This window comes from Marmota flaviventris, chromosome 4 (genome assembly GCF_047511675.1).
Source record: "Marmota flaviventris isolate mMarFla1 chromosome 4, mMarFla1.hap1, whole genome shotgun sequence".
Taxonomy (NCBI): domain Eukaryota; kingdom Metazoa; phylum Chordata; class Mammalia; order Rodentia; family Sciuridae; genus Marmota; species Marmota flaviventris.
In genome coordinates, this window is record NC_092501.1 from 13,650,927 (window position 1) to 13,667,402 (window position 16,476).

At 49.2% G+C, this 16,476-nt stretch overlaps 1 protein-coding gene across 5 annotated transcripts in view; it reads left to right on the forward strand.

The window, feature by feature from the left end:
- Hspa12a (heat shock protein family A (Hsp70) member 12A) overlaps nt 1-16,476 on the forward strand; it is a 64,453-nt gene that overhangs the window by 42,469 nt on the left and 5,508 nt on the right. For all 5 annotated transcript variants that reach the window (XM_071610875.1, XM_027930302.2, XM_071610876.1 and 2 more), the window contains 6 exons: nt 1,440-1,556; nt 8,946-9,117; nt 12,415-12,501; nt 13,022-13,126; nt 13,730-13,988; nt 16,201-16,304. In XM_071610875.1, coding sequence (XP_071466976.1) covers nt 1,440-1,556; nt 8,946-9,117; nt 12,415-12,501; nt 13,022-13,126; nt 13,730-13,988; nt 16,201-16,304 — 844 coding nt within the window. The remainder of the gene's footprint in view (nt 1-1,439; nt 1,557-8,945; nt 9,118-12,414; nt 12,502-13,021; nt 13,127-13,729; nt 13,989-16,200; nt 16,305-16,476) is intronic.

Consider the following 16,476-nt stretch of genomic DNA (forward strand, 5'->3'; position numbering starts at 1 on the left):
CCCCACGAGGTCCTGCAAAGAAACAAAACGTAATCATAAAAAAATGGCTGTTTTATGTTGACCAAGGGCAGGGGTGTTTTAAAAATCATGTTTACTGAATGTACTTAACACTACTAGTCAGTACACTTAAAAATGGTTAAGATGGTAAATATTATGGCACATATATTTTTACCACAATTTTTAAAATTAGGACTTTTCAGTAAACAGCAAAAAAATTGTTTACTGATCAAAGAGGAAGTGAGTTCAGTGGGTCAAACAGGGATAACTATTCGAAACAATAGGGAATATCAGACACCCTCAGGAAAAGTAATTTCTTTCTTTCTTTTTTTTTTTTTTAAACCAGCCTGTTAATCTTGTGTCCCCAGAGCTGACTTTGATACAGAAGTGCCTTAGTGTGTGTTTAGGTTTGATCTCAGATTGGTCTGGTAAATGTGGCAGTGGGAAGGGGAAGGAAGGAAGGATCTAGCATTGATCAGAGGCTGTCTTCAGGCCAGGCATTCCACAAACTTTTCTCAGTTTTGCTGCGGGTTTGTTTTATTCTCCCCATTTTGCAGATGAGAATACGAGTCTGAGATCTCCAACAGCGACTTATCTGTGGTGGCCAGGTGGAAAAATCTCTGATGCTTTGGCCATACCATTTATCTTCATGGGTCCCCCTGATGCAAAATAACCTTAACTGAAAGTAGAAGGCCGCGTGGTCCTTAGTTAGGTCATGTCATTCGCACCCTTCCTGTTTGGACAGGAAAGTTCCTCTCATATGCTGGGCTTGCAGAAGGTAGATGACACCCTCAATAGAGGCTGCCACCAGTAGTGCTCCTGTGGGTCCAGCGCTGCTGTTCTAGACATGAGATGACATGTGACAATTTAGTTAAGACCTTGGCCTTTAGAGTCAAGGTAGACCTGGGTCTGGGTCTAAATTTTGGCTCTGCCACTTTCTAGCTGTGCAGTGGTCACAGGAATTGAGTTTGTCCAAGTCTCAGCATTCCCATCCAGGAAAGGTGCACAGTTAGTATCCCTTCCTATGTGGGTTCTTGCAGAAATAAGGCCCTCAAAGTGCTCAAAGGGACTGACACATAGTAAGCCCTCAGTAAGTGCAGTTCTCAATCCTCCAACAACCCATAAGTATTATTATCACCCTTGTATAGACACGAGAACTGAGGCCTGGGAGGTTGTCATTTGTCCAATGTCCAAAGACTAAGAAGTGACCAAAGGGATTTCCCTCTGACCACCTCCCTCATTTCTGAGTGACATTCAGTGAGCTCTCTTCTTGCTGAATATTCAAAAAAAACAGACTCTTGCCCCACTGACCCTGGAAAGTTGCAGAGGCTAGATTCCTGGGAAGTCCCTGGTGGGAGCTGGATTCTCAATGAAGCCTCTGGAGGTGTGCTCTCGGACCCACACTGCCACCTAACCCATGGCATGTGTCTCCCTGACTTTAGGAGCTGAGTGACCAGGCGGGTTCGGAATTTGAGAACTCGGATGTCAGATGGGTCATCACGGTGCCTGCTATCTGGAAACAGCCAGCCAAGCAGTTCATGAGACAAGCTGCTTACCAGGTGAGGGCGGGGGCCGGGCAGGTGGGACTGCAGCAGAAGGACCCAGGATGCTCATGGTGGTGACTGTAGCCCTGCTCAGGTATCACCCAGTATTCACAGGCCTCCAAGGGGACAGAGAGGAGGCTATGGGAAGGGACTTGAAGGGTCCCGGGGCCTGGGACAACTCTCTACATCCTAAGAGTCAGTTTTCTGAGTCTTCAACCTCAGGCCCAGCTGGTACCCATCACCAAGGCAGCAGGTGTCCCTGAGCCTCCATCACACCTCTTAGGAGACATCCTGACCACATTTCGCAGGGGGATATTCTGACGTGGTTTGTGGCCATGTGTATGAACCTTTCTATTCAAAACCCCCACAGAGTCTGAGCATAGTGAAGCGGTCGTGGAGCCCTAGTGTGGCACCCTGGGTTGGACACTCAGGGGCCTACTCCTCGCAGCATCCAGAACATCCTTGCCAACCGTCAAGGGTGGGGAGCACCCCTCCCGCACGCGCTCCCCTTTCCCGGCTGCTTCCTCCTCTTCCCTTCCTTTGGGAATCTGGCTCCCTGAATGAATCTGCCAAAAATAGATTTGTTTTCGTAGGCATGAGAGAAAAGGGTGGAGGTTCCAGAAAAAGGCCATTTCTTTAATATGGAAAGGGGGAAGGAGCCATCTAGCTGTTCACAAAAGCCCTCACCAAAGATGGGGCAGTGGGACACGGCCGTTGTGAAGATGCCGCCCAGTGCTCAGAGCTTTCCTCGGGAAGGAGATTCAGGATTCAGGGCTTTGACTCACATTTCCCAGGCCACAGGAAAACTTGAGCAACAAGTTTGTGACCTGATAAAGGGTCAAATTGTATTTTTAGCCTGATTAAGAAAAAAGAGGGGCAGTTCCTGGTCAGTTCACCAGGGCAGGTCATCCTAGGATGACCTCTCTGAATGGGTGAGGCCCACACTGGAGAGCCTGAGGAGGAAACCAGGCCCCGGGAGGGCTTCGGAATAAAAATGGTCCCTCAGAAAGAAAAGGGCCAGCAGCTCCCATCAGGGACAGCTGTCCAGCATTGTGAACTTGCTTTCTGAAGCCCAGAGGCACCCTGTAGGCAGGGCCTGACTTTTCCATACTGGGGGACATTTTCTGGGCCAGTATTCTTGCTGTTTAGGCTTTAACTCTTTATGATTTTGCTTTGATACTTGTGTGCAGTTTACAGTGGCCCAGTGGATTTAAAGATGGCAGAGGTCATTCTTGCCAAATCATCAGTTTATTCATTAGACACACCTACAGGCCTCTGTGTGCCTGGACTGTGGCAGGCCTTTGGTTCATCTCCTGCCTAGACAGGTCCCTGTGTTCAGGTTGCTCGTGGAGGAGCAGTTTGGGGCTACAGGGAGTGCATTAGGGTTGTTTTGTGGACTTATAGGTGGTCTCTTCAGCTTGTCTTCTGAAGAGTTCCAGGGTAGAACCAAGTCAGGCTTGCTACATCACTCCATGCTCTACCACCCCGCCATTATTATATAGATGAAAAAGATACTATACCTATACCGTGAGAGTGAATTTTATGGGTCAGCTTGACTAGGCCAGTGAAATGCTCAGCTCTCTGGCTAAAATTATATTCTGGGGGTTTCTAGGAGGGTGTTTTAGATGAATTTGACATTTAAATGGCTAGACTGAATAGAGCAGATGACCCTCCCTTGCGTGGCTAGGTGTCCTCCAACCCACTGAAGGAATGAGTAGGGCAGAGGACTGACCCTCCACTGAGTGGGGAAAAAAGCCTTCTGCATGTGTTTGAGCTGGGACGCTGGGTTTTTTCCCTGCCTGTGGACTGAAACTGAAATGTGGCTCTTCCTGGGCCTCCAATCTGTGGCCTCTGGATATAGGATCTACGCCATTGGATCCCCTGGGGCTCCAGCTTGCTGACTGCAGATATTGGGACTTGTCAGACTATAACTGTGAGCCAAATCCTTCCAGTCTTTTTTTTTTTTAATATTTATTTTTTAGTTGTAGTTGGACACAATATTTTTATTTTATTTTTATGGGGTACTTTGGATCGAACCCAGGGCCTTGCACTGCTAAGCAAGTGCTCTACCGCTGAGCCACAATCCCAGCCCCCAATCAGTCTCTTTGTATGTATCTCTACATCCTCCTGGTTTTGTCTCTCTGGAGAACCTGGCTAAGACAACACCTGAACAAAACCCATAGTCCTCAGCCCAGCGACTACTGAGCATGTTCAAAGGGCATCCATCTGCCCACAGAGCATCCCACCAGACTGACTTCATGCATGAGAACCTGAAGAATGAGGTAGGATGGGAGGGCTGTCAGGGCAGCTGGGGGACTAGGCACCTCCACTCTGCTTGGGTGGGCAATGTGGAGATCTTTCAGGCTTATGGAGGCTTCCCAGGTTCATGACACAGTTACATAGGGCTGGGCTTCACCTCCCACCTGCCAGGTGGAGGGGAAAGAGGGGCAGAGTAGACCTGGGATGGCCCTCTGCTCACTATCCTCTGGTCTGGATAGTGAGTCACATCTTTGCCCATGAGGCCTGCAGAGCCATGCACGCAGGTATATTTCATCTATGGGACTCCCCGGACTTGTCTGGTCTCAGTGCTTCTTGAAGAAATGAGTCAAACCTCAATCTTTTATAATCCACAGACTCAGGATCTGTATAGACTTTTGGAGAGCATTGGTGACAAGATGGTAGTGGAAAGAACAGCCGATCCCCCTTCCAAGGCCTTTGGGAAAGATCTGGAACCAGGAAAGAGTTCTACTGGACTGATCTAGATTTTTCTAAAGGCATCTTGCCTAAAATGTCTAACTGTAGAAGGTTCCAGAAACCTGTTAAATAAATGATGTTCCCATATGTACAATGATCTCATCTAACATGGAGACGCAGCTTGCATTTGCCTCCCAGTCTGAACAAGCTGCATGAGAAACAGTCCTACCAGGGGACAGAAGTGCGTCACACCCACTGGTGGTGCAGCTGTAGCCCTCTTTAGCCTGATGACAGGCCAGCAGAGCACTTACCAGTTCTGGCCGTTTTTCTCAGCTATGGACACAGTCTCTTGGCGGATCTTCCTGGCAGATTGCAGAGGAGGAGGGCTGTGGAGCTGAGCAGTCGGGGTAAACACCCACTTCCGCGGGCTCCCCAGGGCCTTCCCCTGCTGAGTGGAGCTCTTGATCACAAAGCAAGGCTCTGCAAAGCTACTATGAGGAGGCTGCTCTTGCTGGCCCAGATTCCCGGAGGAGTCAGTGGGGGTAGCAGGTAGCAGGCTCCCGGTTCAGGCACTTTGTAGAATTCCCAGGTTGTGCCTGTGGAACGTGTGTGTTCAGCAGAGGTAAGGGTCAGAAAAGTGCAGAAGAGAGGCTGGCTAGAGGGCTGGTCGATTCATTGCCTTTTCAGCTGCCTTCTGAGCACCTACTATGTGCTACAGGGCGAGGAGACCTGACCGATGCCCTTAGAAAAGGCACTGTCTGCGTAGGTGGAGACAGAATCTGTGAAGTGTGCGGCCAGGGCCCCTGTGGAGGGATACCTCACAGTGGACGAGGAGCAGTGTGGTACCAGTTCCAAAGGCAGAATCAGTGAAGAGCATGTTCTGCTCCAGCTGACCTGGCCTGATCTCAGGCAAACAGAGCCACGGGGTCTCCAGAGGGCCGCGGTTGTGAGTGGCTGCAAGAAACAAAAGTTTTCAGAGTCTGGCCCATTCCCTCCTGTTCTTGGAATCTTAAGTGAGTCTGGGACTCCTCCTGGGGAGATGGAATTTGTGCAGAACCAGCTGCCTGCCCCGCCCCCACCCTGCAGCTCTCCTCTGTGGCACTGCAGGAGTTTGTTGGTGGGAACAAGGTCCCTCTGCTGGGAAGTGTGACAGGGAGGTGCTTGCTTTGTTTGGTCACCCAGACACTGAACAGCCCCTTTCTGATCTTGCTGCTTGCTCCCCTCTGGAGTGGGCTCCTCTTTACCCCTTGTCTGTATCTTCTCCCAGATGCAGTGAGGAACCCCTGTAAGGAAATGTGTCACAACTATTGCCATGGAAGCCAGGCCAGACCAGCTGGGAAGGGACAGGACAGATGAAAGGTGCCCCCTGCAGGTCCATGCAGTGCTGTTTGGGGCAGACTGGGGTTAGCTTGGTATCTCTTTTTGATATTAGGATATGGGAGCGTCCCAACTGCCCTGCTGGGTTGTCACCTGCACACCCAGACACCCTCCTGTTGTGTCATTTCACTCGAGGCACTTCATGCCTCTGGACTTCTTGATTTGATTTTCCATGGAAAGATTTTTCCCATCTAAGTCGGACGGAGTTCCCGCTTGGAATCTCAGGAGCAGGGCAGGCAGAGGAACCAGGAGTTCACATGTAGCTCCTTCTACCTCCTGTCCCCTTCTGTCACAGCGCAGGCCCTCTCTAGGTTGATATCCCAGACAGACTAACAGTAATGTGGCCTTTGAGTCAGCAGGGTCTTTGCCTGGGTCTTTTAACACTGAGTCTCTGGGCTGCACCATGGGGCTCTGTCCCCACAGTCCTCACTGCCCCGCTGCCTAGTTTATTTTCTAGTCTCAACTTAGCCAGAGACTGTGATCCATGCAGGCCCAGCTGTTCCTTGGCAGCCGATCTTCCCTATTCCCCGTCCGTGCTGGGAAGCTGGCCTCCTGCTCTTCCAGGAGGCCCTTGATGCACCAGATGCAAGAATGGAAACTTCAAGGCATGAGCTGTCCCTTAGAAGGGTTCCTTCTGGTCTTATTTTGGATTTCTTCTTCTGGGACCCTGAGACCCAAGAATTCAAGGTTTATTGGTGGCACTGCACATGTGTGACCCACACCCTGTTTCCTTGGGCCCCTTAACTTTCAACCATCTTTGTGCTAAAAGGATGTCTAATGTGACCCTGGGAGAAGGTGAAGCTGGAGAATGGAGACTTTTAATTGCTTCAACAAATAATGGAAAAATCTCTTCATGCCTTAGTCAGTGGCCTGTTGACCAGTGTCACGTAAGGGTGGCCCTGGCCTCTTCCACCACTGGACCAGGCTGATGGGCCTCCGTCTTCCTATGTGGATCCTGAGCAGCAGGGGTTGGAGGCTCCCTGTGGATGGTGTAGGACTTAGGTGTGGCTCCCATCTGGTTTTATAAAGCCTGACTTCCAGAAGGGGCTCTGCCACTTGTGAGACATTGATATTTACGGAGTGATTTTCTGTCACCAACCTACTGGTAATACCTCCTTAGGACACCATCGACGACATTTCCTTGTGGGTGTAGTTGTAATGGAGAACTTCTGACAGCCCATTCAGGCAGTGAGTCATCTGATACTGTCCCAGAGTCATTGGTGAAACACGGTGCCTCAGAAACGTCGAGGAGGGAGTGTGAGGGGCACGGGAGAGTTTTGTCACAGTGCCAGGGCTGGCTGGGGACCTGTAACTAGAGGCACTAAGAGCAGGAGAGCCAGTAGCAATTTAAAGAGCCTAGTCTGCAGGTCTCATGTTATGGGTTGCATCTGGAATGCCCCAAAGCTCAGGGGTTGAATACTGGGTCCCCAGGGGATTCAGAGGTGGGGATTTTGGGAAGTGATTGGATGATGACCTCATTTGGTGGACTAATAATTTGAATGGACTACTGGGTGCTGGTGGAAACTGTAGGCAGGAAGAGCATGGGTCACTGGGGGGGGGGGTGTCCTTGAAGACTATATCATGTCCCTGGCCTCGACTTCCCACCTCTGCTGCTGGGCTGCCATGAGCTAACAGCTTCCCTCCACCACACCCTTCTGCCTTACTGTTCATCCCCCCTCAGACTCAGTGCAACAGAGCTGACTGACCATGGAGTAAAACCTCTGGAACCAAGATAAATCTTTCCTCCTTTAAGTTGTTCTTGTTTAGTTTTTTATCACAACAAAATGCTGATTAATATTACTCAAGACCCCAGCCTGCGCTGGTGCCACCATTTAAGGGTTGGACACCTTCCAGCAGGACTGTGCTGTTTTAACACTGAAAGTCTCATGTCCCAGGAAATCCCTTTTATTCTGGGCATACTGGGACAGCTGGTGTCCCTACTGCTCTGGGCCTTGGTCTTTGTACGTTCAGTGAAGGAGGTGGTCAGAGTCTCCGAAGGCCTGTCACATTTCTGATGTTCTCCCTGAATCTGCTTGTTCCTTGCTCTTGATGGACCCTCCTAAGCCCCTATAACCATGGCTCTAGGCCAGCTCCTCCTGAGGAGAGGTTTTTCGTGCAGGCACGACGTTAGGAAAACTTCCATGCCTGGTCCATGAGAAGAATCCACTAAACCTTGAGGGTCTGGTGTAGAAGAGGGTTGCAGAAAGGGGCTTCCTCCCAAGTGGATGTGGCACGAGGGCAGGTGTCCTTGGAAACACCAACAAAGCAGCACAGTGGTAATGGGAACCATGTGTGCCCTGTCCCTCCTGTTGGTGGCCAAGGAAACCCCGTGCACCTGAACAGCCTCCACTGTGGACCTCCTGTTCCAGCTCAGGGCCGTAGGAGGGGCAGGGATCTGGTTACCGGCCCAGGCCCATTTCTCTGAGCACCTTCAGAAAGGTGGTCCTGGGGCTTCATGGCTGGCCCTTCTTAGGACCTGGAAGGGGCTTGACTGGGACGGGTCACGTGTCACAGAACTGAAGCATTTCTGCCTCCTGGAGGCCAGGATCCCAAATGCAGATGGAGACCACAGATGAGAATTTGGGGACCAAATTTTCACGACTATATTTGACATGTATATGTGATATAAACTATGAAAAGAATAAAGGCTTTGATAAGATACTTGGGATGACTTCCCATATTTAGAAAATGAGGGACTCCTTGGGGTTCCAGGAGGGGCTTCCTCAACCACGAGCGACTGCTTATACATTTCCCCAAGCAGGCAAATGGCAGGAGCCTCCCAGTGCTCCGCAGAGAGCAGATCAGATGCCTGTACAAGTCAGATGCTCGCCTAGCTGAGGTCTACAAGGTGGGGTCTGCTGTACTGCCCACCATAACCCGGGAACAGATCACCTGCCTCTGACCTGGGATGATTTTCAAAGTTTGGAGACTTTTGTAACTCTGTCTTTCCCACTTGGTATAGAACCCCATCTGCATCCTACAGCCCAGAGACACCCCGCCTCCTCCCTGGTACTTCTCAACTCTGGGTCAATCAAGGCCCAAGTGCAAGAGGTCCCATGGCCAGAGCCTTGTGTTTCTTGAGGGTGCTTGTACAATTTCTTTAGCCACCCTGAAGTGTTTGGGGCTCAGTATGCCAAAGTCTGCGTGGGACTGTCCCAAACATGCAGAGCGTGGGTGTCCCTTCCTTGGGAGTGTCAGACCAAGGAGACATCAACAAAGCAGCACAGTGGTGACAGGAACCATGTGTGCTCTGTCCCTCCTGTGGGCGGCATGGTGTCTCTGAGCCAGCCTGCCCAGGGAGCCCTGGTCCTAGCCTCAGCTTCTGTCTTCCAGGCAGGCCTGGCCTCTCCTGAGAACTCGGAGCAGCTCATCATTGCCTTGGAGCCTGAGGCCGCCTCCATCTACTGCCGGAAGCTGCGTCTGCACCAGATGATTGAGCTGAGCGGCAAGGCGGCGGTCAATGGGTACAGCGCCAGTGACACAGTAGGAGCGGGGTTTGCACAGGGTACCTCTGCTCTCTCTCTCCCTCCCTCCCCCCGCCCCCGGGTGTTTCTCTACCTCTGATGATGTTGGAGGCACTTAATGCCATAAGGAAGGATCAAGATACCTTAGGAGGAGGCTGGCTTTAAGCCTCTTTGTGTCAGCCTCCCTTCCTGGCCTCTTGGAGGACTAAGCAATGGTCACCTGGCATATCACCCATAAGTGCCTGGAGGGGCTTCGTCAAGGACCTGAAGGTAGCCAGAGAGTTGTTCATCAAACCCGGGCCTCATGCTCTCTAGGCAAACTTTCTACCACTGAGCCACACCCCCAAGCCTCAGCTTTCTAGCCCTGGATCTTTCTTGCCTACTAGCTGATTCTCCCTCTAATCCCAGTTTCCTGTTATTATTTCCTCCGTTAAGACTGTCCATTTATTTCTGACTCACTCAGTGGGGCTGCTTTCTGGGTGATGAGCTCATTGTGTGTCTTAGCGGAGGTTAGAATACAGATGGAATGGGCTGACCTCCTGACCCAGGCGATGCTCACTTAGCTGTGGGAGGAACACCCACTTGGGGAGGCTCAGGGTGAGTATTTGGAGGAAGTTTCCTTTTTAATAGTTATTTTTCAACTAGTTACCTGCATCCAAGTGGGTCACAATCTTGGTCCCCAGAACTGTTTTCTCTGGTGTCCAGGGCTCTATGGGTCTCTCAGGGCTTCAGCGTTTGCAGACAGACTAGGTCAGGGACAAAGCACCACATGAGCATGGGTGCCAGTGGATTCCTGGGCTCCAGAGTTGTAGGCTCTGCTTTATTCCCAGATGAGGACCACAGAAGCCTGCATCTTGTCCCAAGGCCCTGGCCTCTGCTGACTCTGAGAAGATACACATTCCTGCCCCTGCATATGGGGGTCTTTTCCAGGCTGCTCCTCTTCCTCTTCACAGGGGCAAGTGCCCTGGGGGGGTCACCTCTTTGCATTGGAATCCCTGGAGTTAGGAGTCTATAAACCTCAGCCAGGAGGCTGTAGTAGGTCTGTTTGTCATCAGGCTACTGCCACAGCCTGCTAGGGCTGTGTGATAGTGCCTTAGAGCCAATTTCCCCAGAAATAATGAAACAGGCTTCACTTTAAATCCTAGGCCTGGATTACCCCTAGTCATGCTGTCGAGGGAAAGTCGAGGCTGGCCTTACAGCTCACTAAGTCAAACACGGTAGCACTTACATACTTGGGACATCATGTACATGTTTAGGTTTCCTTCTTTATTGTTTTCATTGGAAAAAGGGGGAGAGACTGAGCTTATATCTTACATGTAAATTCTCAGTTGTTCATGAAAAGAAATTCATGTCAGGATCAGCTGATTCTGGCATAGCTCTTCTTATGTACTCTGTGAATAGAACACATTTTGGGGGGAATCTGATTTTTGATCATAGCATTCCCCAAGAGCTCAGTTTTGTGTTTCTTCTTCTTTAACAAATCACATCTCCCCCACAGGGCTCTGTGTCTGTGTCCTGTGGCTCGTGGAATGTGCTGCTGTCTCTGTGTGCTCAGAGGGCTTTCTAGATTTTGAAATCCTCAAATTTTTGGACACCACACTTCCGAGGGGCCCTAAGGCAGGGGATCTGGTGTCAGCCTTGCTTTACAACTGGGAAGCCTCTCCCAGAAGGAGGGGGTGCTGCAGCAGAGCACTTAATCAGGATGCCCGAGGTGCTTGGAGGCTCCCTTGTGAAGGGGGTCCAGTTAGGCCCCGAGGAGTAGAGCTGACACACGGCTCCCTGAACGCAAGGTTTGCCATTGGTGCTATTTTATTGTAAGGATGAGATCAATAAAGGACACCGTTGTCTCCCCCGCCACACACACACATACACACAAATAATGGGCTTAATCTGCCTGAAAGAAATAGGATAATTTTTTGAGAGCTCAGTACGTGTTCTGTTCGCCTCACTTGGCTGTTTTCATGAAGGCCATCATATGTGTCATCTAGACTGTCTCAGACAGCAGATGCCCACTGCAAGGTCTGTAACAGAGGTTCATCCCAAGGAACAGGAAAGAAGCCCTGAGTTTGGGGGCCCTCCTGGGACACTTCCCACTCCAATCCAACCTAGGCCTTGAGCACTTGGAGTCGGCAGAGCTGACGGGGCATCTGAAGTTCTGATCCCCACAGAAACTGTTTTGCAAACACTGTGCTCCTTGCAGAAAGAGGATTGCGGGCCAAGGGTGCTGTATTGGGTAACCAGCAACCAAGGGCAATCCAAAGACAGCAGCACCAGCTCAGGGACTAAAAAAAACATCCAAACAACAACATGGTGGTGGGGATGGGTGGCAGAGCCTTCTTCCTGGTCTAACTCAGTTATGGTAGTTGTCGTTTGATGAGCACCAGGTTTCATAGTAGGTGCTTTGCCTTCATTATCACCTACTATATGCCAACAAGGAACTGAGGCCAACTATCAACATCCCCTCTTTATGGATGAGGAAACTGCAGCTCAGAGGAGTTAAGTGATTTGCCCCAACTCCCACCTTGGCTGTGTCCTTTCACAGTGTCTTTCTCATTTCTAACATCTCTATTCTGCTTAATCAAATGTCCCTGTAAATCATGAGTGTGACAGGGTCTGTGGGTTCATTTTGAGCTGCAAGACAAGAGTTGCAAGTTCCTTCACCTCGCCTGACCTGGTTTCCTCATCTGAACATAGGACAGTGGTTTGTACTCTATCCTTCTCATACCCCAGCAGCCCAAGCCACACTGTGGACTCAAGCAGAGGTTGTCCCCAGGATTCGTGAGCAAGTGCCAGGACAGGCAGAGTTCAGATGCCACCTTGTGGCTGAAGCGCCACCTTGTGGCTGAAAAGCATACTGGCTTCAACAGTGTCAGGAAAGGGCTCAATTCATTTACCTGGGATCCAGATGACATACCCCACTTTCCTTTGTATTGGACAAAGTTCCTTGATGTGAAGTTGTTTAACTGAGCTCACTGCAGCCTAATTGGCTCAGGGCTTCCTCCCTGGGGCAGTAAAGCTGGGACATTGATTTTATTAACCCAGTCCCCAAAAAATGTCACCAGAGGAAGGGAAAGTCATCAGGGTGAGATTTCAGCTAGGCACAGGCCAAAGCTGGCCAGGAGATGAAGAGATGAAGGCTGGTGTAAAGAACCACCTTCTCTTAGAGGAACTGGCTTTGTGATTCCGAATGCTGTGTTTATTAATTGTTTTGATCACCTATAAGTAGACGTGCCATTCCTGAGCCTCCTCCTCGTGCTGTTATCTCTGCCAACTGCAGATGACTGTCTGCATTTTCATGCTTCCTTACCCATCGTCCTTTTCTTTCTATTGGCTGCTAGCTAAGGAACATGTACGGCGTAATCGTCAGAGTCGGACCTTTTTGGTGGAGAATGTCATAGGAGAAATATGGTCGGAGCTGGAGGAAGGTAGTATTCTCGAATACCCTTTGCCCTTGCTAAATTTTATGTATTTATCATTTGTGTGTGTGTGTGCTGCTGTTTTTGCATTCCCATTTGTTCCTTCTGCACTGTGGGAAAATGTTCAAACTCAGTGGGTTTGGAAGGCCACTCACCCAGGTGGAGCCCTTTTGGGAGCTATAGTTTTGCATGTTGTAAAATCATGCAGACTCTTCCCAAGAAAGGTAGGAACTAGAACTCCCTCGTCCTGGAGTAAGTCTGGTGTTAAACAGCAGGTAATGGTATGTGCCTGGTATGTGGCACGGTGTGACATGCATGCTTTGGTCATCCAGAGCCCTCTTCTGGGTTCTTCATCATCCATGCTTCGATGGCCCTCTGAATAACTTGCTAGGCTGCTAATTAGCAAAACCATGTGCTAGGCAGCAGTGCCGGTGGTGCTTAGCTGGGTAGACCAAGTTATCATCCACCAGCTTGTTTCAGAACGGGTTGACAAGTGGTTCTATGTAAAGAATGGCTGTGTCTGTACCAGGTGACAAGTATGTGGTTGTGGACAGTGGCGGAGGCACTGTAGACCTGACAGTCCATCAGATACGGCTACCCGAGGGACACCTAAAGGAACTGTATAAAGCAACAGGTGAGCCACAGCATGGCTGGTTTTCTCACCCATGAGCCCTTCCCAGATGGTTCCATTTCACTCATTTCAGACTCCTCACAGTGCTTCTTTCTCTTGCTGTCACCAGCCTGTGGGACCACAGGGGGTGCAGGACATTCACATCTCCACCAATAGGAAAATGCAGTTAAATGTTCTTTGAAGCCCAAACCACCTCCAACTTGACTTTTAGCATTAGGTGAGTCTGGCCAAGGGAGCTGGTTTCTGAAAGTTGTGATGTCACCTATGATTTAAGAGCTAAGGCCAGCTTTCTAGGAGGTCTCACAACATCTCATTTGGACCAAGGGCACCAAACCAAAGCATGTTCTTGCTCCTATTTAATTAAATGTATTGATCTTATTTGAAACATAATGGATTTTAGACAGACTGCTGATGATTTCTGTGGGAAAAAAATAATCTCTGCATATGGAGTGAGAACTTAAGGGTTCTGCAGTCCGCTGGCTGAGGGGGTCCAACTTTGCATTTCTTTGTGCATCAGAGGACACAGTGTGGGCTTTTTTCTCAGAGTTTGGATTTGGTTTCTGATGGTTTTTGACATCATGGGCTCCCATTTCATTCCTGACCCAGGTGGGCCCTATGGATCCTTGGGAGTAGATTATGAATTTGAGAAACTTCTGTGTAAGATATTTGGAGAGGATTTTATCGAACAGTTCAAAATCAAGCGTCCTGCAGCCTGGGTCGACTTAATGATTGCCTTTGAGTCTCGAAAGAGAGCAGCTGCTCCAGACAGAACCAACCCTCTCAACATCACCCTGCCCTTCTCCTTCATCGACTACTACAAGAAGTTCCGTGGGCACAGCGTGGAACACGCCTTGAGGAAGAGCAAGTGAGCTGGCTACCTATGGCTTGGGACGGTCTCGGGTGGATTGTGTTGGTCAGAGGTGGGAGGGTGGTGAGTTCCAGTCCCACACATTTGCTATCTTGGGCAAATGACTTGATTTCTCTACTACTCAGGGTTTTTTTTTTTTTTAATCTGGAAAGTGGGGATAAGAGTTCTGCTTACCTCCTAGTGTTGTGTGAGGATAAAACCCATTCATAAATATTAGGTACTAAGCACATTATTTGAGACCTGAAAAGTGTCACCTTTGTGCTAGTTATTATGTTTTCTAAAGAATATCAGCTTTATGATAACAGGGAAGTTTAGTTTGGGTTACTGTTGAAATCCCAGTGTCTAGAAGAAAAGCTGGTACATAGTAGGGACTCAATATAATATTTGTTGAATAAATCCCATGGGAATCTGAGTTTCCTGCTTCTCTGAGACCCTTGGCTACAAGCAAGTATTTGTTGTAAAATAAATGTATTAGAAAGATGGTTTTAAGCTGAATTTTAAAAAAAGACAAAATCATAGGTTTTAATAAATATAGTTTTTTTTGATATATATATATATATAAATATATCTCCATATCCACAGGGGAATGATTACTACAGTCAAAGAAACTTACATATCCATCACCTCCTGCCGCAGCCCAGCTGCAGCAAAATAACTGGGGGGTGACGAGCAACTTGTGTCCATTGATACAGCAGGAGTGGGAGCCGTTTATTGTAGGACAGGAGGGGTATATATACATTCCACACAGCTTATCTTAATTAACATAAACTAGATACAGCAGTCAACCAATAAGGAATCTCCACACTTAATGGCTCGCTGGTGCCACCTCACAAACCCTCTGGCAAAATGCCAGGCGCCATCCCCACTTGTTTACAGACCCTAACAACCTCCCTTAGATACCTTCCCATAATGGAAAATGAAACTCCATCACCCAGCTTCAGGATTGTTGGCTCCCACTCAGTCTACATCTCACGACCCTCTCCCTGTTATTTTAAAGCAAATCTCAGATAGGTTGTCATCAAATCCATAAATATGTCAACATATGGTTCTAAAGGAGATAAATTTTGAATTGTAACCATGACATCATCACACCTAAAGTTAATAATTCTTCGATATCAAATATCCAGTTATCATCAACAGTTTTTCCAACTGTCTCCTAAAGGTTTTCCAATTTGCATCAGCATCCTAATGAACCTCTCAAGTCTCACCTGGTGTATGGGTCCCCCCCCCTTTTTTTATCAGATGACAAAACTGGTTGATTGTGCTTGAGAGTTTCCTACAATCTGGGTTTTGCTCACTGCATGCACTTGGTGTCCCAGAGCTTTTCATTCTGCCCCTGGTATGTTTTTGCTTACAGATAGACTTAGTGGTTTAATTGGATTCAAGTTTGGATTTCTGGCAAATCTACTTAGTGGTGGTGGTATTTCCTATTGCATCCTATCAGGGGACTGATGAGCATTACCTGGGTCTGTTGATTCACTGGGTGACCACTGGGTTATCATTTGAATTGTCAACTCTTTAGTTAGTGTAGCTGGAATACTCCAACAGGGACAAAGTTCTGCCCTTTGTAGTTTGGTTGCCCAGTCTGAACAGGAGAGAAGAAACCTTGATTTTCATAACCTGCCCTGTGAGGGGGTGAGGCAAGTGCCATTATCCTTGACTTCCAGAGAAGACCAGGCTCAGAGAAAACAGAGGCCAAAGTGCCTGAAGTCCCATAGCTACTAAGCCGTGGAGCCAGCCTGGAGCCCAGCCACCTGGCTTCCCCCCTCCAGAGCTCCTGCTGTTCCACACTTCTGCTTCTGGACGTGTTGTACGTCCATGCCATGGGACAGCTACCTGGAGGGCTGAGGAGATACGCCTCAGCACACACACTTGTAGCTTATGTAGCACAGAGAAGGCATCTCGTGGGCCCTTAGCATGCTGTCGTCCAGAGGGCAAGCACCTCCTTCCTTCTTGCACTAGACTTTGGCCTCCATCATCTCAGGGGAAGGTTGGAAGCAAAGAGAAATATAAGAGGTTATGTCAGTTCTTGAGGTTCTGATGGTCCGGGCCCTGAAAGTTGAGGGGGTTTCCAAGGGTGCTTTTGACTTTGAAACTCATTTCTGCCCCATGATGTGACCAATGTTCTGCCAGGGCACATGCCAGAGCAGAGCAGCCCTGGCACCTGCAGGCACTCACTCTTGTTCCCATCTGTGTCACCTTCCCACAGCGTGGATTTTGTGAAGTGGTCCTCCCAGGGTATGCTGAGGATGAGTCCAGATGCCATGAATGCCCTTTTTAAGCCAACCATAGACAGCATCATTGAGCACCTCCGTAAGTATCCATGGGGCTTGTCCAGCATCACCAACCAGTACCATGCAGTCGGGTTGGCAGGGGATCTGGGTCTGGGAGCCACAGAACTGGGGGAGGTTACTGGACACAGGCTGTGGATCCCTCTCCTACTGCAAAGTAGCTGAGAACCTGTCCTGGGCTTTCAGTTTGGTCC